Below are 23,697 nucleotides of genomic sequence, written 5' to 3'. Positions count from 1 at the left end.
TCCCGCTCGCTCGCTCTCGGCCTGCACGTGTGGCCCTCACCCCCTCCACCAAAGGGGACACAGCCGGGTTCACCCCTCCCGCCCTCTCTTCTCCCTCCATTTCCTCCTGTACCAGAGCAGGATGTACCCCCAGAGGCTGGGGAGCAGCTGCTGCGTGGCCTGAGGCTGTGATGTACTCACTCACCAGAAAGCCCGAGGTACTGTCTAGCAGGCAGCGCACACGGCAGACGAAGCAGCGTGTCAGGAAGGCTGAGTACTCGGTGGGTGAGCCTGCACCCCCTTCCTGGGCCCTGAGCAGCCTCCCCAGGACGGCGTCATCTCCTGTCCAGGATGGCCCAGCAAAGGAACGTGGTGGTGAGGCCGGGGAGACAGTGACCAAGAGAGAAGCCATAAATATACTCCAAGAAGCACAGGCTGTACATGTAACAGCAAGCTCCAAGTGTGTAACAAACACACCCCTCTGGCGAATACAAAATCACGCAACTTAAATCTCCCTTCACTCTTCCCTCTCATCCCCTGCTGTCACCATAGAGACAGCTGCTCTGATGGGTTTCACCTTCATCGTCCCTTGCCTTCACAAACATTTCTTCACTATGCATGTTCACTATAGATCAAGTTTTGAATTTGCTTGGAGCTTTATAAAATGGCATTGTGTGTGGGCACCTGGGGTTTGCTTTCTGCATTCATTGTTATAAGGTAAATCATGCTGTTGTGTGAGGTTGTGTGAAAACTTTTCTTTGAATTATTGAAAATGTCTCTGGATACGTGTGAGAGAACCAGGGAATGGTCCTCTGCATGTGACCCTGGGTGCACCTGCCCTTGTGAGCCCACTGTCTCCTGCTGCCCATTGAGGAGTTCAACGCCTGCCAAGCTCCTCTTCTTGGTCAGGAGCCACAGATTTGGTGGGGGGTGAGCCAGTTTACAGGAGGATCTTGTGCCCAAAGGGGCAACCAACTCTGAATAGGCAACTGTCTTTCCAGAGCTTTTTGCAGATAAATCTAATGTGGGCCAAAGACATTTCCTGGCAGACGTGAGGGAGTCTGGGAAAGAGAGACAAGCAGCCTGGCTCCTGGTGAGGCAGATAGAGTCAAGGCAGACTCGGGCCCCGCAGAGCACAGAAGAGTAACCAGGAGCAAACGCACCCAGAGTCACACGGGAGTCAGTGGAGCCGGCCAGCGGAGCACGGCAAGGGGCAGGGAGGGGCCTCTGTGCAGGAAAACGGCAGAGGTCTCTGAAGAAAGGGGAAATACTAAATTTAGTGTGCAAAGCAAAGGAGAAGGAAGCAGTTTCTCTCGGGCACCCACATGTTCACTTGAAGTATCCTGGGTTCTGGCTGACCCACCTGGACCCCAGGACCCACCTGTCTCGGAGCGGGGGGGCTGCCCACACACCGCCAGGGGCGGGTCCATGGCCCAGTGCAGCTGCCTGCAGAAGTCCCGGCGGTCGTCCACGTGGATATAGTCATAAATGTTTTGGTGCATGACGTCCGTCTGAAATATCACAGCAATGTTATTTTAGCCTCACCCTAAATGAATTTGCACTCTTTATTCCAGTAATTAATCAAAAAAGTTTCCACGTCCACCTGTCGAAAGGAAGTCACATCCATGAAGACAAAGTCCCATGGAAAAGCCAGGACCCCTCTCCATAAGGATGTGCCGGCTGCAAAGTCAGGTGCACTCTGGTGGCCTCCCCCAACCCCTGACCTGCCCACCCACTAGTGCCATGTGCCAGCCCTCGGGGGCAGACATCTTCTGGGTCATGACACTTTGGGGCCAAGATATCTACTTTCCTAAACCGACTTTGATTCTCTGAGACTCAGATTCCGATCCTGTTGTGTCTCATGACCAGTGATTTCCTTCTTCCTGGAACCCAGGCCTCGACTGAGGCCCTATTCCATGATGCCATGAGGACCCACCAGTTCACGTGCCTCTCTCTGGTCCTCTCCTCCCACCTGCTTGGCAGCAAATCTGGGCTTTGACTTAGTGGCTGGCCCTGGGCCCATGTCTAGTGGACAGAGGCCAAAACCGCGGGCTGTGAAGACTGGCCAGCTGGGACTCACCTGGGGCTCTCAGAGTGTGCCCACAAACCACAGAGGCCTGGCCCTCTGCCTTCTCGTGACTGGCCTGTCAGTGTCCCAAGTTGTTAGCCCCCCAGGAACTGTTGGTGATCCCTGTAGAGCTGAGCTCTTTTCAGAACAGGCCTGTTTCTGAATTTTAATCATTTCTGAACTGGATCATTATAATAACATGATTCTTCATAAATGGAGGAAAAGCTCCTTAAGGATCAAGACCTTGAAATAAGGTTACCGTGCAGTAAATCACTGTTAACTAGATTCCTGGGGCGACTGTACACCAAGAGGACTTGTTTTTCCCATCTAGCTGTAATTTCCTGTCCCTCAACCCACCTCTTTCTTTTCTCCCTGTCCCCTCTGCTTTCTCGCCTCTAGTGACCAAAGTTCTGCTCTCCTTTTAACAGTTCAGCTTATTGAGTTGTTTTGTTTTGGTTTTCCAGCTCCCACATATGAGTGAGAACATACAGTATTTCTTTCTGTCAAACGATGAGAGGAAATCAAATGTTCCCATCACGAAGACATGATTAAGTTTTGCAATGATGAAAATGCTAATTACCCTGATTAGATGGTCACACATTGTATATGTATACTGCAATATAACTCTGTATGCCATAAATATGTACAATCAATGTTTCAATAAAAATTAATTCTAAAAAAAGAAATAAGGTATTTTTTTAAGAATGCAACTAGTAAACTCGCCCACAATGGATGAGATTCACCATATTCTCAAGTAATCCTTATTGACGCCTGTAACTTTGTGACTAAGACTTGCTGGGATCCCCTGAACATCAAATGAGATACAACCTCAGGGAGGCAGGAAGGGAGCGTGGTCATGACAAAGAGTTGGACTGTAATCACCTGTGCACCCCACCGTCTAGCGAGCCCAGAGAAGGGGGCAGAGAGAAGGTAAGTGGCTACCGTCCTTGGTCAGAGCTGACTCAGGGGCTCTGCAGGTGAACGTGGGACCAGTGGGCAGAGACCTACCCAGGGTGGAAGTGGACATGCCAGGCCCGCCTCCAGCTCATGCCCTGATGGGTCCCACCTCACGTGGCGGCTCTAGGATCATGGCGTGCTTCCCCCAGGGGTGCTTTCCTGAGAGACTTTTGATTGAAGTATAACATACACAATGGAAAGCGCCCAAACCAGAAATACTCAGCTTGGTGAGTTATCTAAGGAGAACACCCAGATCAAGGATGGTATCTCAGAAGCCCCTCTGCCCCGCACGGAGTCCTGAGCCACTCCCACCCTGCGGGCTGGTTTTGCCGGGTCTGCTCTGAATGTCTGCCTCTTCTTCCCGGCATGGCTGTCCTGAGTTCACCTGTCCACGTGGTGGTGGCTTTTCTCGCTCACTGCTTACTGTGTCCTGCTACACCAACATGCCACAGCAGACCGACCCACTGCACTGCTAACGCCCTTTGGTTCGTTTCCCATTTGGGCCCACTGCAGACAACACTGCTGCGTCTTGAGGGCATTTCTGCCAGGCACACACCAGGAGTGGAATCACTGCATCACAGGACAGGCAGAGGTTTAGCTTTAGCAGTGAACACCAGCTTTCCAAAGTGATGGTGCAAAGCACACTCCCGCTGTGGCACTGCACGAAATCTCTAGTCGCTTGACACTCCTGCCAACATCTGGCGTTTCCAGGCTTTTCCATTTCAGCCACTGTGGTGGATCTGCAGTGGTTTCTCATGGGTTTAATTTGCATGTCATAAAGACTGATAGGAATGAGCATCTTCTCATACACTTATTGGTCTTTAGATGAGTGTGCATGTGTGCATGTATGCGTGCATGTGCGTGCGTGTGTTCATGCATATGTGGGTGTGTACATGTGTATTAGTCCATTTGTGTTGCTATAACAGAAATACCTGAGACTGGGTAATTTATAAGGAAAAGAGGTTTATTTGGTTTACGATTCTGGGACAGCTGCATCTGGCACGGGCCTCACGCTGCTTCTACTCATGGCGGAAAGTGGCAGCAGCCGGCGGGTACAGGCAGATCACATGGCAAGAGGAAGCAAGAGAGCAGAGAGAGGAGGTGCCAGGGTCCTTTAAACAATCAGCTCTGGTGGGAAATAATAGAGCGAGAACTGACTCACTACCCCCCTCCCCCAGGGAGAGCATTAATACATTCATGAAGGATCCACCCCCATGACTCAATCAGTTTCCAACACTGCCACATTGGGGATCAAATTTCCCCATAAGTTTTGGAGGGGACAACACATCCAAACTCCATCAACGTGCATGTGTGCGTGTGTGCATGCATGTGCATGAGTATGTGTGTGTGCATGTGTGTATGCATGCATGTGTGTGGGTGTGCATGCAGGCTGCCTGTTTGTTTCCTTCCCATGCCACTCTGACGAGCTCCTTGCTGGACGGTGAGTACTCCTGCTCTGTCTGGATGTGAATCCTCTTGGGACATGCTCCTGCCCTCCCACTCCCCTAACCGACTCCAACACAGTCCAACTCATCAGTCCTCTCCTTGTGGGTAGGGCCTTTTGTCTCGTTAAGAAATCTTTCCTTGTACATCTCCCAATTCTGCCCTGTTACCTTCTAGAGACTTCCATCGTCCACCTGATATTTACTCTGTATGGTGTGAGGTAGGAGTTGAGATTCATTCTTTCCCTGTATAGATCCGGTTCACTCAGCATCATTTATTGAAAAGACCCACAACCCAGCAGTGCTACATTTATCATAAACCCCATGTCCAGACACACATGTCTGCTTCTGAACTCCAGTTCTGTTTTAGGGGTCTATCCGTCTATCCTTGCACCAACCCTGCACTAACTACTTAGTTATACAGAAAGTCTCATCTCCGGTGTTGTGAATCACCTGATGATCACTACCTCCTGCTGCCTCTTTTCCTCTTCCTCCAGGTGGCCTTGAATACTCCCAGCCCTCTGCATGTCACACAGGTTTTAGAATTAGCTTGCCAATGTCCACCAAAAAGTTGCTCAGTTTTTATTGTAATTTCGCTAACTCTATAACCTGATTTGGAGAAAACTGACATCTTTATAATTATAATATTTAGTCCCCCAATTCATGAATATGGTATATCTCTCAATTTACCTGGATCAACTTTCATTTCTTTAAACAATGTTTCATATTTTCCGTGTGGAGGTACTGTATAGCATTTGTTAGATTCATTCCTGGGAATTTGGTGGTTTTTAATCCTGCTGTAGAAGGCATTTTCCTCTCTGTGGTTTTGATTAGAGGATAAGATTGTGCTGACCTCTGAGCACTGGGCAGTCTCAATTCTCATCGTAAATGGATAAACAGGCACCATGACTCACACTCTGTTCTCTCATGAGTTTTCGTAGGTGACCCTAAGCTTTGCGGAGCCCTCGGAGGTGGCGATCCCCCAACAACCTCTCTGTGCAGCCGCAGCCTGCCGGCCCCATCCTCATTCCCACAGACTTTAGTTAATGCAGTTAACATGGGAGAGGCGGATCTGCATTTAACCAAGGCAGGAGACAGATACACTTGGAGGAGAGCATGGTAAAATTGGAAAAGAATGTTTCTGACTAAGACAAATCTGAAGGCAGGATGAAATATGACTAATTTTTAGGTTGAGGAAACAAAGTTTTGCATTTTAATAATTAATGTGGCATCTGCCTGCCCTAAGTCTTTCCTAATCTCCTAGAGTCTGATTCCTACCAAGTGATGTCAAGAGAAATAAACGGGAGGCAGAGAATAATATAACAAATATTCAGACAGCACAAAAAGAAACACTGCTCTACCAAGTAAAGGCAGTCTTTATTTTAGTTTTAAATCATCATTTATGGATTTCAGAATAAAAGCGTTCCCAATTTTAATAAATTGCTCATTCCAGCAGTTATCGTTTTTACCTTTTTTGTGCAAAAGTGTGTACACATCTGTTAACCATGCCCATGGGATTAACTGCTCTGGTTGACAAGCTGTTCCAGTCTGCTCTCGCTCACCCAGGGACAACTTACCCAATCTGGTGACCTTTGAGAGAATGGACAACTTCTTGAATCAATAAGTGTCAACAGTACCTAACGCACACATCTAAAACCCACTGATTCATCCTGAGCTTGCTGAATTTGAAGACACTGAGGCTGTGCACTCAGGCTCTGATAAGAAACAATTGGTTCCTGTCTTTTTGCAAAGCATTTTGCACAAGAAGCTCATAAGAGCACAAAACCATTCTCAGATTTTCTTGAAATATTTTGCATAAATTAGAGGCAATGTCCAATTTCATGGCATTTGGAGACAATTTCCTTATAATAAAGATAAAACTTTTTTTTTTTCTTACTGCTAACGCTGAGGAACAATAACCAAGCTCCAAGAAAACAAAAGATCCAATTAGCAGGTTTGGACCTGGAATACAAGCTGCTCTGCACACCTGCCTCTGCGCCCAGAGCTACACCCTGCATTGTGGCTGAGGGAAGACGGCTCTGGGTGTGTATGAAGAATTCCTGGGGCAACTCAGGATACAGTGATTGGAACCAAAAGTAATTCTGAGCATGTAAAAGGCAGACTGAACAACCTTTCCTAGATGCAGACTCTGCACACGCAACCAAAGGAGACCAAGTTGAAGGCTGTGCTGTTTTGGTGTCAAATTGTGTTACGGCACCGCATCCTTGTGCCTGTCCATGTCCTGCGAGCTCTGCGTGTGCCAGGACATGGCACCCCACAGTGGGGAGTCATCAGTCCACGCAAAGACCTGCTAATCTACTCTTCCCTTGAATAAACAAAGTATCCCAGGAGAAGAGATCTGTGGGATACGAGATCAGGAGACTGCCATGGAAAGGAAGGGACCCTGCCCAGCAATGCCTGGCCAGCCCCAGCGGCTGGTGTCCTCCCAGGTCCTCATCACATCAGCTCTCAGAGTGGGGGTGCGTTGGCAGAGGGGCAGTGCCCAGCAGCAGACAATAGGGAAGGTGCTGGCATACCCATGGTCTCACATCGTGAGAGCAGGGGGCCCTTCCATGCCCCACTCACGTAGCAACCCACACCGCCCAGTGGCAGCCGAGAGGCGGACTCTCCTACGTGCCTCTGACAGGGCAGCTGCCTGGAGATCTCGCCCCCAGACACGCTCACTCTCACAACATGCAATAGACACCTCCACGTGGCTGCAGGGACCGACCCAGGCCTGCAGGTGGCTGCATCTGGAAGTGGGCCCTGGGGGAGAGGCTGCCCTGGGTAGAGTGTCCAGTGTGCAGATGGTGGCCACAGCACCATCTCTTAGGACAGCGGCAGGGAGGAATTGCATCAGGACAAGGCCTGGCAGTTGCTCGGCCCTGGTAGTTTGCAGGGGGATGGGCCTTGGGCTCAGGAGGCAGGAAGTTAATCTCAGAGGCGGGTGTAGAAGGAGGTGCTTCCCAGAATCACTGCTAATGTAACAGTTAGTTCATTCTGGAAAACTGTTCAAAGTCACAGTTTTCATGGAACTTAGAGAAAACACTACACTGGCCTCAGGGGCCTCAGGCAGACATGTTCTGACAAAATGCAGGGACCCCCATTCTCAGATCTCCCACTGCACCCCTTGGTTTTCTGCCTGACCAGTGAGACTTCATCTTTAATGGCTCTCTATGCATTTGCCTTTCCCTGGTCCTGGCTGGTCCTGGCCGGTCCTGGCCGATCCTGGTCGATCCTGGCTCCTGGAACACTCCCTCTCTGCCAGCAGAGGCATGGGGCACTGCAAGAGGAGGGGCTTCTCCTGGGGCCACCGTCCTGCTCCTGCAGGACTCAGCTGGCCTGCGGCACCCCCCAGTGTCAGCCACACACCAAGGCAGCTGCCGGCCCTACCCAAGGTGGGCATCCCCCAAGGGCAGCTCCCCTGTGGCTCTCACCAGCGTCCAGATGACAGTTCCTGCTGACTGGCCCTGGCCGGGGAATCTCAGTGAACTTTTCCACCACCCAGGGGCCACAGACACCCTCCCAGTGAGATTCTGGCTCTCAGCCTTGGTAGGGGTAGGGGATGGTCCCTGAGACAGGCTCCTTCTCGGGCGCCCAGCTTCAGCCCTGCAGCTGATCTACCCCATCTGCCGCTATGCCTGTGTCTGCAGCTCTCAGTACCCATTCATTGCTAATTCCATGTCACTAGCTAATACTTCTTTATACTAAACCTGTGTTAATTCCTATATTAAACTGTTCAAGTCACTGCAGTTTCTGCCTCCAGACCAAACCCTAAGATACAGTATTCTTCATTCTCCAAATTTCTACTTTGTTCTTTATCAAATCTACCTGTTCCTATGGCTTCTTTAGTTTTTTTTTTTTTTTTAATTTTCTAGTTTCTTTCAGATTGTTTCATTATCCCAAGTTGTTCCAGGGAAGGGCCGATTCCAATTATCCCGTCTGCTGACTTGCTCAGCCTGTGGCTTCCACGTGTGTTTGTAATTTTGTATTGTGAACTCATCTTCAGGGGAGATATTTCTGTGGGGGTCGCTTGTGAAGCACATCCAAAGGGTCCCAGTTTTGCTCCTTTGGTGGCGCAGTGATTTCACCAGTCCACAGCTGGTTTAATTTCCAGATGTGGGGAGCCCTCACTAAGCAGTAGAGTGAATTTGGATTCTGTAACTCAAGCTTTGGATTTGCCATTCTTTCTTCTTTTTCCTTCTCAGAGGCCAAGGAGGAAAAAACCTCCCTGTCCCTTTTCTAGGCCTTGGAGGGGATCTTTCACCACGCCTGTTTCTTGGCTATGTATTCCACCAGGGTCCTGGTGCTAGAAGAGGCTCTGTGCCCCAAGGTCTGGAATCAACCAACCTCGGCTGGCCTAGGCCAACGTTCCAGATGAATTATTTGCACATTAGTGAGGGCATTTCTGGAACAAACTATATTCTGAATGTACCAAGCATCTGAGGTTTAAAACATTGAGCAGGGAGTTGTCAAATGGGATGGTGCTGGCGAGAGGACGTTCGCTGCCCTGGTACCGCCCTGGCACTGACCAGTGTGGGAAGCCTGGGGAGGACGCTGCACCCAGCCAGTGCAAGTCACACAGTCACACTCTGTCCAGACTCGGAACACCCTCGACATCACCATGCCTCCATCCAAACCCCAACCCCGGACTGGAAGAGATGCTCCCCTAGACAATGCTGATAAAAGCTCATGTTATGAACAGTTTAAACGTTTAGAAAGGTAAAACGGCTAAACATTCAACAGACTGAAAGGCTATTTTTGCTACATTTACCTGATGGAAGCCCAGATAGTCCACGATCGTTGCTGAGGCATAAAATATCATCCCTTCTGCACTCACGACCAGAGCAAAGCCATTGAGAGACTAGAAAAAAACAAAAAAACAAAATGAAAATGTGCAAGCATTGTTTATGTTTAAATCTCCAACCATTCTTCCCACTTTGTAGTCCCTATTCACAGCCTCCAGAAATGCCCACTTTTATTACCACTTTGTAACAGGACCCAAGTTAGCAGGTGACATGGAAAGTTGGACTTGAGTTCTCCTTTTTCTAATGAATGTAAAATTGACATTTTGTAAAATATTAACATCGCCTTGACAAGATAATGAGATGCATCAGTACGTGACACAGGAATCTTTTTCTTTGCTCTGCGTGGACTCTCCCCGTCATGCACCTTCTTCTGTACACTATTTTGGAATGTTTTTGGTTTTTCCAGGAGTTTTCATCACGAGAAATACTGAACTCCATCAAGTGCTTTTCTGTACCTACTGAAATAATTACATAATTTTTCTTTTGTCTATTAATTGATAGGTTTTCTGATGATAAGTCATTCTTGCATTTATGGGGTAAACCCAATCTCATCATGTCCTTTAATATGTTCTCAGAACCGATCAATTTCACTTATTTACTTCTTCACTGTGTGTGAAGTTTCTCTACCCGTCTGGCGTTGAGTGACACGACCACCACCACGTGCAGGTTCCTCCCCTACTCTTCCATTCTCTGACCTGCACATCTAAGGTGGGGATGATGCATTCCCTCAAAGTCTGGCTCACCTCACCTTGATGATCATCCACTTTGGGCACATTTTGGGGAGATGATGGGTGAAGATGATTTTAGTACCATGTCAATTTATTTATGGTTGTTAGTGTAAAATTTTTAGTTTTTTCTTACATCAACTATGGCATCTTGAAATATTTTCTAGAAATGCACCCATTTCATCTTGATTTTAAATTTATTAGTGTATGTTCACAATATTTTTATGATTATTAAATGTCAGTTTTATCTGTATTTACTGTGGGACTTAAAGGTGTGGAGAAAAGTAAGGCATGTGGCTGTGCTGTGCTTGAATTAAAGTCTTCCTGTACTTGAAAGGTAAGGAGGACCCATCCCACGGTGGCTTCTAGAACCATTAGCAGGGAAGACAGACAGGAGACCACAGCCAGTACATCACATGGCCAGTGAGTGTCCTCTCCATCTATCCATCCATCCATCCATCCATCCACTCATCCATCCATCCATCCATCCATCCACTCATCCATCCATCCATCCATGCATCTATCCATCTATCATCTACCTTTTATCTATCTGCTATCTATCTATCCATTCATCATATCTATCATCTATCTACTCATCCATCCATCCATCCATCCACTCATCCATTTATCCATCCACCCATCCATCCACTCGCCCATCCATCCATCCATCCATCTATCCATCTATCCATCTATCTATCCATCCATCCATCCATCCATCCATCCATCCATCCATCCATCCATCCATCCATCCATCCACTCACCCATCCATCCATCCATCCATCTATCCATCCACTCACCCATCCATCCATCCATCCATCCATCCATCCATCCATCCATCCATCCATCCAACCATCTACCCATCCATCCATCCATCCATCCATCCATCCATCTATCCATCCATCCATCCATCCAACCATCTACCCATCCATCCATCCACCCACCCATCCATCCATCCATCCAACCATCTACCCATCCATCCATCCACCCATCCATCCATCCAGACAGCCAGCCAACCATCTACCCATCTGCCCACCCACCCATCCATCCACCCATCCATCCATCCATCCATCCAACCATCTACCCATCCATCCATACATCCATCCATCATCTGCCATCCATCTATCTGTTATCTATCTTTTTTGTTTTTAAAGATGACCAGCAAGGGGACTTTAACCTTTGACTTGGTGTTGTCAGCTCCACGCTCTCCTGAGCCACGGGCTGGCCCTGTTATCTATTTATCTGTCCATCCATTCATCATATCTATCATCTATCTCTCATCTGTCAATTATCTATCTATCCATCTCTATATCTGTCATCTGTCCATCTGTGTACTTATCTGTCTACCTGTCTCCACCACCACCACAGTAATGACAATGGCAGCTGATGCTAGTGGCCCCAGAAGCATCGGGCACTCTAAGTGGAGCACCTCACTCGACCTCATGTCACGCCCATGAGGTAGGACGGTTCTGTCTCCACTCGGCCAGGGCAGAAGGTGGAGGTGAGGGGGTTAAGTCACCTGGATGGAGATGTTCATTAATATTTCAATGTGTGTCTTAGATAAACACAGACGACATCCAGAGACTCTACATTCACCTCCACAAAGCCGTGGCTGTCCGCAGTCTGCCACGGCACTCACCTCCCTTAAGTCTCTGTCACGCAGGGCACTTGTTCCTTTTTGTTTTTAATTCTTTGTCAATTTGATAAGTGGTAGATTATTTTACAGTTACGGTTTTCATTTCTTTGATCACTAGTGAGGTTGAAGAGCATTTCATGCATTCATTGGTCACTTGTATTTCTTTAGTAAACTGCCCGTGCATGTCATGTGCTGATTTTTCTATTAGGGTTCATGAATGTCAATTTCTAAATTATCCTATTTTAAAACACTGGGATTGAAGACTTCCAGGCAGCCTAGGACAATGGTGGCCACCTATGTCCAGACCCGCACACGTTCCGAGAAATGCTGGAGAACAGCACAGACAGCAGAGCCACGCACACCGAAGTCCTCATCACGACAGCCTTCAGATGGCACAGGAGCAGAGAGCCCGTGTTGGACGCCAATGAGCTTAAAACGACTGTCACAAAAGAAAAGTGCATAATCCCTCCTCAAGAAACTAGAGAAAGAATAGCCAGTTAAGCCCAATATCAGTAGAAGGAAGGAAAAATAAAAATAAGAGCAAAAAGTCAACGAGAACGGTTCAGAACAGTCAAATAATAGAATCAACAAAGTCAAAATTCAGCACTTTAAAAACAGTAATAAAGTTGATAAACCCCTAACATGACTCATCAAGAAAAACACAAATTACTGACATTAGGAGTTCAAAAGGACATATCATTACAGACACTGCAAATATTAAAATGATAACACAGAAATATTAAGAATGATATTCAATAAATTAAACAATTTAAATGGAATGAGCAAATTCCTTGCAATACACAAATTAACAAAAGGGATATAAGAAGAACTAGAAAATCTGAATAGCCTAATATCTACTAAACAAACTGAATTTCTAACCAAAACCTTCCCACAAAGAAAACTCCAGGGCCGGATTAAAAAACATAAAATACCTAGGAACAGATCTGATAAAAGATGTGTAACACCTGTATGTTAAAAACTATGAAACACTGCTGAGAGAAGACCTGAATAAATTAAGAAATACACAGTGTTGCTGGTCAAAAGACTCTGTATAGAGTGTCCAGTCTCCCTAAATTCATCTATAAATATGAGTATAATGCAATCCCAATCATAACAACATTTTTTTTTCTTTTTGTAGAATAAGACAAGCTAATTGTAAAAATTTATATGGAGGGCTGGCCAGTCAGCTCAGTTGGTGAGAGAATGGTTTTATAACACCAAGGTCAATGGTTTGGATCCCCATACAGGCCAGCCACCAAAAAACATTAATTAATTAATTTAATTAATTCATTATTTTAAAAGATAACAAAAAATAAAAATTTATATGGAGATGCAAAGGACTAGCCTTGCTAAGGAAGTCTCATTAAAGAAGAACAAAATTATAGAACTTATACTAATTTCATGATTTGCTATAAAGCTATGGTAACCACGACAGTGTGGTGTTGGTGTAAGGACAGACAGACTGACCTTCAGTCAGAGACTAGGTTAATCCAATGGAGAAAGAAAAGTGTTAAGTGTGGCTGGGACAGCTGGTTACCTGTATGGAAAAACCGAACCCAGACTCCTGTCTCATTCCACACACACATTAATTCGGGATATAAAACAGACCTCAACGTAAAACCCAGAGCTGCAAAACTTCTACAAGAAAACATAGGAACATATCTTCATGAGTTTGGGGGAGGCATATTTGGATAGCATACAAAAACACTAAACCTTAAAGAAAAAACCTGATAAATTGTGTTTTATTAAAAGACACCAGTAGAAAAGGAAAAGACAAGTGACAGACTAAGAAAAAGTATTCACAGCACATTGACAAAGTACTTTATCCAGAATATATGAAGAACTTCTACAAATCAGCAATAAAGAGAGAAACAACCCAATTTGTTTAAATGGGCAAAACTCAATTGTTAAAAATAAGCAAAACATTTGAACAGACACGTTACAAAAGGAAATAGAGCAACGTCCAGTATGCACATGAAAATGCACTAAACATCATTAGTCATAGGGGACATGCACATTAAAACCACATGAAGACACCATTTCACACACACACTAGGATGGTCACAGTCAAAAGACTGGCCACACTGAACGCCAGGGAGAACGCAGCACAACTGGCAGGGACACGGAGTGCTGTGGCCATTCGGAAGCCTCAGCAGCTCCTCATACAAGTGAACACTCATTTGCCCCGTGATCCAGAAATCCCCTCTCAGTATTTACCCAAGTGAAATGGACGTGTTCACAAACACACATGCACCAGGATGTTCACAGCGACCTCATTCATAATAGTCAAAAGCTGGCTCACTTGGTGCTGACAACACCAAGTCAAGGGTTAAGATCCCCTTACCGGTCATCTTTAAAAAAAAAAAAAGCTGGAAGTAACCCAGACACACATCAGTTGGAGAACAGACGGACAAACCGCAGAGTGATCATGTCCGGAATACTAGGATCACACAGTTAAAACAACCAATACTACAAATCATGCAAAAAATGGATGGACACTATCTGTTTGTAGATCGCATCACAGTATATCAGGGAAACCCTGGAGAATCAATGATAAAATAACTCAAAACTTCAGTAAGAAATTAATGTAGTTACCAACAACCTTTATATACTAGAAAAATAAGCAAATTAGAATACATAATGGTAGGTAAACCCCCATTTACAAAAACATCAAAGAAGCTAAAGCCCTTACAAATAACCCTAAGAACCCACACGGAAACACACCCCTTTATCCTGGACAAGATGACTCAGCATCATAAAGATGCCCACTTTTCCTGAGCAAATTTATCAGAATATTGTAATACTAATAAATACAGCATCAAACTTTTTATGGAGCTACAAAGTTTACACTAAATATGGAAAATAAATATGTAATTGTAGCTACAAAAACAGCAAAAAAAAAAAACCTAGAAAAGGGGATTGTCTTATTCAATATCAGAGCATACAATCAAGCCTCTACAATTAAAAGCTTGGTACTGGTGCATAAACAAACATAAATCAATGGACTAGAATAGGAAGTCCAGAAATAGATCCACGTACAAATGGAAATTTGGTACATGAAAAGGTGTCATCCAAATCACTGGGACAAAAGAGGGCTTTTCAATAAATGGTGCTACATTCAGAGATTTTGTTATTATTGCTTTTTGCTAGTCTGTTTAACCAGAACTGGATAATGTTCCACGAGATGCTTTTTTCCTCCTTCAGGACACTGGGTTGGTAAGTTAATTGGACGGCCATTTCCTGACGCTGGAGAATCACCTTATTCCTGGGCTACCTGTGGCTACTGCGTTTCCTGTGCTCTGGAATGCCTTAAGTAGTTCCCGTGTTTTCCATTTCTTAAAGTTTCCCTAAAATTTGCTTGTAAAAACAGTGGACCTGATACCTGCTCCCCTCCTTTTTGAGACGACTCCCCACATTTCCTCACCAGCACATGACGATTTGGTTGCGAGTAACAGCATGCTTACTTAAAAACATCTCCACACACCCACCTGGGACAATCTGGCCAGAGGCCAGGGCTCAGGAACGCTCTCCTTCCCGATACGGGGGACACCCTGGCCTGCGTCCCTTCACGTTCCCACACAAAATGCAGATAAGAGGCCGCACGTGAAGCAACTGGCTGGCAGAACAGTGGGGCTGGCAGGGCCCCGCACCGGTCCTGAGCCGCCAGCCCTGCAGAACTGGCCCCCGCTGCAAAGTGCTTCTGCCAGGCAATGGCTTGTCTTTTCTGTTTTCTCCCTACTTTTTTTTTTTTTCCCACTTAATTTTGTTGCAGATTTTCTGCCTTCCTCAGTTGGACGTAGAATGCCACTTTTGTGTTCAGACATGTGTGTTTTTCTTACCGGTTGTGGGAAAGGTAGATCTGACCAGGGTTCAGCTCAAACCCGAGGTGTGAATTCTTCCTGAAGATGACACTACACCATGCCTGACTCAGGAGGGACAACCACACACACAAGGATGCAGGCTTGCAGCCTCCAACATACAACCTGCCCCGTCGCGAAGCCATATGTTTTCAGCCATTAAAATATAATTCAAAAAGGAAAAGTCACAGCACTCAGGAAAATATGAAAGAACACTTGTTTCTTTCAAAGATCTAATTCGACTCACCAGCTGATGAGGGAAGCAGTCAGATGTTAAAACCGATGTGAAGAGCCCAGGAGAAGCCAGCTGTCTGCAGGCACTGGGGTAAGATTGCAGGTCAGATGCTACACTCTACCTCCCCAGGTGACCCTTGAGTAGCCTTGCTCCCTCCCACATGACCTTTCTGCCTTGCCTTTTGGATAACTTCTATGACACAGACGTGCAAACACAGTGATGACATCGCAATGGGATTTTAATTTTGTTTGGAGTTGTCTGAGCAAGAAATCCAAGTCTCACAAAGCACCTCCAGCTCGGCTGAGGGGAGGGACCACTGTCCTAAAGCAGTGGACAACACCCATGGCTGGTCTCATGGATGACAAGTGAGGCCGCTTCTCTAAATGGTCTGGAAATGGCCCCATCTAACGGCAAAGCCCATCACCAAACACTCAGCCCTGAGCTCCAGCAAGTTTAGAGAATGGGCATTGACCCATGCAACATCCGCGCCCATCAGGACGTGTCGAGGACTGACCCAACTGTGCTATGTGCACCCCGAACTGCTGTGCGGTTCCAGGAAGAGCGCGGGTGCCACACACACATCTCTGAGCGGAGAACGGGAAGTCTAGTGTGTCTGCCAGGACCTCACCCGAGGCCGACCGCGAGTTTGTGGACTCGCCTGGATCTGCCCCGAGGGCTATTCTTGGATGTACAGTATTTCTTGTGGGAAAACAACTATGGGACATTTGGGATTTGTTTGTTTAGGTCATTGAACAAAAGACCTAATTCACTTCATATGATGATCCACAGACAGGAAATGGCTCTTTTCCTCCCAGTGGCTGGATTAATCACGAGGACCTGAGAGAGATCCGCACGGAGGGTGTGAAAACCTCACCACGGTCTTTCCCAAACGGATTCCTCTCTTCTCAGGCCCCAAAGAGGAACAGCACAGGCAGATCGGCGAGTGCGCAAAATAACCTCTCACCACCTCCTGCGCCACTTCAGGGACGCTTTACCTAAAGATATAAGAACTTCTCACCCAACCTCCACGTCCTGGAGAAATTTTTCTTGGAGGATTTTTCCAAAGTGTCCTTAGTTTCAGCACTTGTGGGACCCTCTGAGGCCCAAAGTCTGTGTCCCTCGTATTACAAAATGATAGTTTATTTTTGACTTTTAAAAGAGTTTATAAAATTGTGATACATAATATAAAATTCCCCATCTTAACCATTTTATATTGCATAATTTGGTGGTATGAAAGCTATCCATCTCCAGAACTCCATTCACAAGGCCAAACTGAAACTGTCCCCATTGAACCCGAACCCCCCACTGCCTCCCCCACCCCCGCCCCCACCCCCGGCACCCACAATTCGACTTTCTGTCTCTGTGACTGGCCTTCTCGAGGAACCGCACATGAGCTGGACCACGCAGCACTTGTCCTTTTGTGTCCAGCTTATTTCACTTGGCATAATGTCCTCAAGGTTCATCCATGTTGTGGCAGGTGGCAGGATTTCCTTCCTTCCTTGCTTTTTTGTCCCTCTCCCCCTCCTCCGTCCCCCGGTGACCACCATTCTGCCCTCCACTTCTGGCTCTTGCAGTAGATCCCACGTACAGGTGAGGGCGTGCAGCACGTCCTTCTGTGTCGGTCTTAGTTCACTCAGCAAAGTGTCTTCCAGACCCATCCATGTTGTCACAGGTGACAGGAGTCCCTTTTTTACGGCCGAGCAGCTTTCCACTATGCACGCACACCACATTTTCTTTATCTGGTCGTCTGCTGGTGCGCACAGCTTGTTTCCACACTTTGGCTGTTGTGAATAATGCTGCAGTAAGATATCTCTTTGAGATTCTTATTTCATTTCCTTTGATATATGCCCAGAAGTGAGATTGCTGGATCATATGGTAGTTCCAGTCTGAATTTTCTGAGGAACTCCGTACTGCTTTCCACGTCTGCGCTAATTTACGTTCCCAGCAGCAGTGTACAAGTCCCCCCGCACTTCTCTCACACCTTTTCGACAGCAGCCAGTCTAACAGGGGCGAGGTGTTATCTCAGTGTGGTTTCGGCTTGCACTTCCCTGATGATTACTGATGTGGAGCACTTCTTCATGTACGTGTTGGCCATTTGTATGTCTCCTTTTGAGAAATGTCTGTTCAGGTCCTTTGCCCATTTTTCTGTCAGGTTGTTTGTTTCCTTGCTATTGAGTTGAGTTGCTCATAGATTTTGAATATTCACCCATTATCAGATGGGTGGTTTGCAGAGACTTTCTCCCATTCTGCAGGTTGTCTCTTCACTGCTGTGCCCTCTGCTGTGCAGAAGCTTTCTAGTCTGATGTAGACCCCTTTGTCTATTTTGCTTTTGTTATTCCTTCCTTTGTAAGGCTGAATGGTGTCCCATGGTGCATGGACCCCACACTTCACCTATCCGTTCATGTGATAGCACACATTTGGGATGCTCTCTTGCATTGGCTTGGTGAATGATGCTGCTATGGACTGGGTGTGCAGGTAAGACAGGCCATCTCCAAGAAGGAGGGTCTCTAAGATAAAGATAAAAATTCATTTTAAGGACACTTTGCTCTTGCCTGAAATCCCTGCCCTGGATGGAAGAAGATTCAGAGCTTACTATGTGCACTCTGCTGCCTCGCAGACCCGGCAGTCTTTTGAGAAGGAAAGACGGTACACAGCTCTCAACCAGCATTTCCTAGCCACTGCCACGTGTGCTGGCTTCAAGTGCTTCACCTCGGAAATCCCTGAGTTCTTGCCCTGCCTGGTTTGATCCAGGTGTGGAATATCCGGGAGTTTGAAAGTATGCTTGTATCCCTGTGTGCCCTGTGCCCATCAGGGTCTGGGCGTGGCGGGGGCAGGTGAGGCCCTAGGCCGGCAACAATGGAAGGTCAGGGGCTTGGGGGCCAAGGCAGGGAGAACAGGCTAATTCCACCCACTTCCCATGTCGTGGCAGCACAGCCGGGAAATCCAGCCCAGCACCTGGCACCCACAGCACACGATGGGCAGGACCACAACCCCCATGGCAGCTCACACCTCAGTCAGGAGCTGGCGGCCCTGTCCCAGAACAGGGAGACCCAAACCCCAGTGCCCTACAGGCTGGCACAAGTTAGCAATTCCTTCAGGCCTCAGCAGCCTCTCTCCCCTGGGATTTAGGCAGATGGAGGGTGATGCTGGGGTACACACCAACAGGCTCTTAGAAAATGAGGCGTCAACCCTGCAGAGACTGCTGCTCCATGCAGCCACAGCAAATTATCATATGAGAACTCAAGGCAATCGGGCCGTGTGGTGCAGGTAAAGCTCCAAGGAGCTGCAGTCAGGCTCCAATCGCCCACGTGTGCGGGGCAGCGGTGGCAGTGAGGGGTCTCGCTTCCATCCCGAGGGCGCGCTGAAGGGCTACAGCCGCTGGTCCTCGCCACCGTGCCCTTCCCGGCGGCTGTGCCTGCAGCTTCCAGCCACAGCTTTTCCCAGTTCCACGGATGCTGCATGCTGATCGTGTCCTACTAAGAATAGCTCAGAGACGAAAGAAATTTTCAAGTCTTGACTGTATAAAAAGTCTTCTTAGAAAAGATTTTATGAGATTAGTCACAACCCAAAACAACCTTAATTTTAACTCATAAGGCAGAAATTAAAAAAAAAAAAACACATGCCATAAAATGCTGTTTGCCGAGTCATATGGATTCAATATCAGACTGACTTTCTGGTCCAGAATCGTCACGCCAAATACTTTTACACACGTGGGACCATCTTTCAAATATGCATCACAAATGTTTGTTTGTTTTCTCCTACTCTCTTTTTAATCCTACAAGAGTTTGGGGTTTTTTTAAACATGGTACATGGAAAATGAGATCACTTTTCCAAGTGGAAAAAATAATTTGGCTCTAAAGTTAAGGCTACATTTTAGGGGAGAAAAAAATCACATCTATGTTCAATTACTGCGAGTCACGAAATGCTGCACCTGCCACTTGAGGGAGAACAACGGCGCCCACGCGGGCAGGGTCCCCGCCGGGCACTACCCACCCGCGGCCCTCTGGCAAACTACTTAAATGTCTTGATCTCCTCCAGTCCCATGGCAGAAAAAAACAGCCGGCAAGTACTTCAAAGATTATTTTTGTCAAGGTCAGGCCAGAAGGGAAAAAAAAAGAGGGAGAGAGGAACAGCCCTAAGCAGCCCTCTCAGGGCTGCTCCCTGGAATAAAGGGAAGTCGGAGCGTTCCGCTCCCCTGAGAGCCGTTGCCGCGGTGACAGGGCAACAGCACGGAGCCAGTCACGCGAGCGAGCGGGCACCGGGCAGGCGTGGGGCCGCTGGCGGGGCCTGCTGGAGCCGGATCAGTGGGCCGGGCCGCGCCATGGGGTTTGCGTGCGTGCAGGCGCGTTCCTGCCTGGGGAGCTGTTTATAGATCCCACAAACAGCACACTCGGCCTTCAGCTGCTTCCACGAAGCAGCCACAGCACTTGAAGCAGTTCTTGAAAGAGGCAGGCGGTTGACTGTGGATGGCCACAGGGGCGGGGGCAGAGGCGGCCTGGCCCCGGGAGAGCCGGCGCCGCCCCGCGCTGCTGTCAGGCCGGTGCCCCCCGCTTCCCTGGCTCACGGAGCACAGCCCAGGAAGGAGCCCACCTCGGGTCTTTCTTTTCCAGGTGGGCGAACCGCACAGCAGCCCCCGAAGCCCTCCCAGCCTCCGCGTGGCTGGCAGGAGTGAGCCCAGAACTGGACAGGGAACGTGAGCACAGGGGCCCGTCAGACACGTGCTGTCCTCCCCTCTGGAACGCCACCCTTTCCCAAACACTGGTGGCATTCAACACCCTCATCACACAGCACTTAAACTTTAGCCAGAAAGCTTCAACTGAGTGCTCACTTTACAGCTGTGTGACCTTGGGCAAGTTCATTACCCTCTCTGGGCCTCGGTTTCCTCATCTGAAAAATGGGCAGGCAGCAGTGACCGCCTTAAGGATTATCCGAGCTGAGGCACCAAGCACCGTCCCACAGAGCAAGTGCAGGATCAACACCCGTCATTAGTATCATTAGAACACAAGCTTCCATGCTCAACACACGATTTAGTATCAGAAGTGCCAAAATTACTTTTTTAGAGAACAAAGCTTAATTTTCAAAAACCGAGATCTACTTTCTGAACGCAAACTCCTCTTTGTGTGAAGCTTATCCATGAAAAGTCCAGTCACAGACAATCAATAAGCAAATGCTGATGTTGCAGGACACACTGGATCTCTGTTTGGAAGAACCAGGCCACCCTGCCGGGGGTCATGGTAGCTGGGGGGCTGCACCCCACGAATCCCTGAAATGCTGGGCTCTGCTATCCTGGACTGGCTGACCCAGCAGCCTCAGCGTCGACAGTCTTCCAGGTCAGGAGGTACTTGGACAAGCTTCTGGGCCTTTCCTCTGCACGTGGCGGCTCTGCACCCAGGACAGCCCAGGGAGGATCCACTTTTTTCCAGCTGCCTCAGAATGGGAGCCCCTGACAGAACATCATGACCACCTGAGAGGAAGCGACAGAGAGGCCGAGCATGGAAGCCTAGTGGCTGCTGGGGTGGCCAACCCAAGCACCGACTAGCGCTGGCGTCCCCACGTGTGAGGGGAGTCTGCGATAGAACAACTGAGGGTCCCACCTCCACTGAGGCTCCCTGAGGGTTGTCTACCTGCTCTCCGGGAATCCAGCACCACCCACGGTGGCCACAGAAGGTCCTCACAGGCGCGAGCTCTTCCCTAACTCACTGAATCATGCTGTGTTTCCCAATGTTCTGCAGGTTTAAAAAGTAAATGAGTGAACGAGATTTGACTTCCCACACGTGGGGCTGAGGCATGGCCCACATGCACGGGCTCCCTCCACGGGGTCCTCCCTCCAGGTGCAGGGCTGGGCCCCTCGCCCCTGCAGAACTTGCCTACCGGGGCCCCCGAGTGATCTCAAGCTCTTTAAGGGCAGGGCCTGGGACACACAAGTCCAAGCTGGCAGAGACCAGAGCAGACCAGGGGCCAAGTGACCACCACTGAGCACCGAGGGTGGAAGATCAGGGGCTAAAGGTGGACAGTCAGTTGGGGCTAGCAGTGGACAGTCAGGGGCCAAGGGTGGACGGCCAAGGGCTAGTGGTGGATGGTCAGGGGCCAAGGATGGATGGCCAAGGGCTAGCGGTGGACAGTCAGGGGCCAAGGGTGGACGGCCAAGCGCTAGCGGTGGACAGTCAGGGGCCAAGGGTGGACGGCCAAGGGCTAGCGGTGGACAGTCAGGGGCCAAGGGTGGACGGCCAAGGGCTAGCGGTGGATGGCCAGGGGGTTAATGGAGGACAGTCCTGGGGGTCTAAAAGCCAGAGAGGGCTGGCCTGGCCCTAAACACCTGAACCGCCCTCTCGGGGGGGTGGGCAGGGGCTGCGAAGCCATGCGCTCTGACTCAGCACGCAGGCTGCTGGACAGCAAAACGGTACAACCTCCCTGGTATGGCGGGATGATGGCCAGGCTGGCCCAGGCTGGGGGACCCTGCTGTAGGTGGGCCTGGGAAGCCCTATGTATTGTCGGGGATCACCCGCCTTTCTGAGCTTGCAGGGTGTGTGGGCCGGTCGAGAGGTGGGGTGGGGGTACATGGGGGAGAGTGAGGCAGGCCTGGGGGGCTGGGGAGCCAGGCCATGTTCACTCACAGGCCAGCCCAGTGCCAGCAATGCCCCTCCCTGGTGAAATCTTTACTTACACATTTATTTATATCTGTTGAACCCCTGAAAGAAAAGCCACTTCAAAGGAGTTTTGGAACAATAGACCCAGCAGTCACAACCAGTGGTGATCGAATGTGGATTTCTCTGAGCAGAAAGGCTGAGAAGCAGCAGGAAACACCGGGCCGGGTGGAGAAGCCTAGTGGATTTCACAGCCTGCTCCTCGGAGAGCCCTGGGTATGGCCAGGCACAGGCTCGGGACGTCAGCGAGCCCTCCAGGACAGCCGGGTGGGTGCCGGGGAGGGTCCCCCCAAAACACAGACCCCAGCCATGCCCGGGAGCCTGCCCTGGGATTCCAGCCTGCAGGGCTTCATCATCCACCCCCATCACCTCAAAAGTCAGACAGAAGAGCCTGTGGGATGTTCCCCCAGCCTGCCATCCCCTACTCTGCCAACCCCGCCAGCCCCCGTGCTGTCACTGAGCCCAAGGGAGCCAAGTCCAGAGTGGATGGCATGAGGGGCCTGGCCAAAAGGACAAGCCCTCGTCCCAGCGCCCAGGGCTCTGTGTCCAGGTCCGCTCCCGCCCTGATGGCTCTGCTCTGCCCTCCCGGGCCACTTGTGCTGTTGCCTTTTCTGCACCTGGACAACCCCGAGTTTTGGTCCCGAGTTCTCTGGGGTCTTATGTCTACTCCTCCTGGCCTCAGTTTCCAGGGGATCCGTGGCCTCCTAATCCATGCACCAAGGACCATTTAGGGACTTTTGGCCCCATCCCAAACTGCTCAGTCCTCTTCCAAAGGTCACACGACATCCCTCAACAGACCTTGGCCACAACGGCCAACCCGTGGGCTTGAGAGGCTGCCGGTGACTTTTTGTCATGTGAAGCCCCAACTGGGAAGGTGCATTTCTGGGTCTTTCTGTAGAAGAGCAACAGCCTAAAGGTGGAGAAAGTCTCCCCACCTGTTCCATTTCAAGTGCTGGACACTTTGGGTCCAGGAACGTCTCGGGAATTTGTGGTGGCTTTTCCAGAAGCCACTCCAGAACTGTCTGCTGAGTAGCTCGGGGCTCCCAGGCGTGCGAGGCTGTCCCACAGCTGTTTCTGTGAGGCCCTGTGGGTGCCACGCAGCACGGGGCAGAGTGGGACCAGGCAGCCCCACGGCTGGTGCCAGCTGGAGTCAGGACCGCCGCCCGGTCCAGCCCCCGAGTTGGGGCACATCCGTTTCAGAGAACTGGTGAAATTCCCCTCATCTGGGCCAGTGAGTCAGCAAATCTTCCTGTTTGTGACCTGCCACCCCCATCCCTCCGCCCCCAGAGGATTTTTATGACCTTAATCTGAGGACCCTGCTGCAGCCTGTGCTCCACAGACTGAATCCC

At 49.1% G+C, this 23,697-nt stretch overlaps 1 protein-coding gene across 1 annotated transcript in view; it reads right to left on the bottom strand.

Moving 5' to 3' along the window:
* The window catches only part of AHRR (aryl hydrocarbon receptor repressor), an 84,558-nt gene that overhangs the window by 14,858 nt on the left and 46,003 nt on the right, over nt 1–23,697 (bottom strand). The window contains exons 4-6 of the mRNA XM_063085991.1: nt 9,221–9,310; nt 1,361–1,490; nt 185–321 (exon numbers count right to left, since the gene is read on the bottom strand). Of these exons, the coding sequence (XP_062942061.1) occupies nt 185–321; nt 1,361–1,490; nt 9,221–9,310 (357 nt within the window). The remainder of the gene's footprint in view (nt 1–184; nt 322–1,360; nt 1,491–9,220; nt 9,311–23,697) is intronic.

The sequence above is a fragment of the Cynocephalus volans genome, chromosome 2, assembly GCF_027409185.1.
Source record: "Cynocephalus volans isolate mCynVol1 chromosome 2, mCynVol1.pri, whole genome shotgun sequence".
In the NCBI taxonomy this organism is placed as follows: Eukaryota; Metazoa; Chordata; class Mammalia; order Dermoptera; family Cynocephalidae; genus Cynocephalus; species Cynocephalus volans.
Note: the sequence above shows the minus strand (reverse complement) of the source record. Positions and strands in the feature narration are given on the sequence as shown.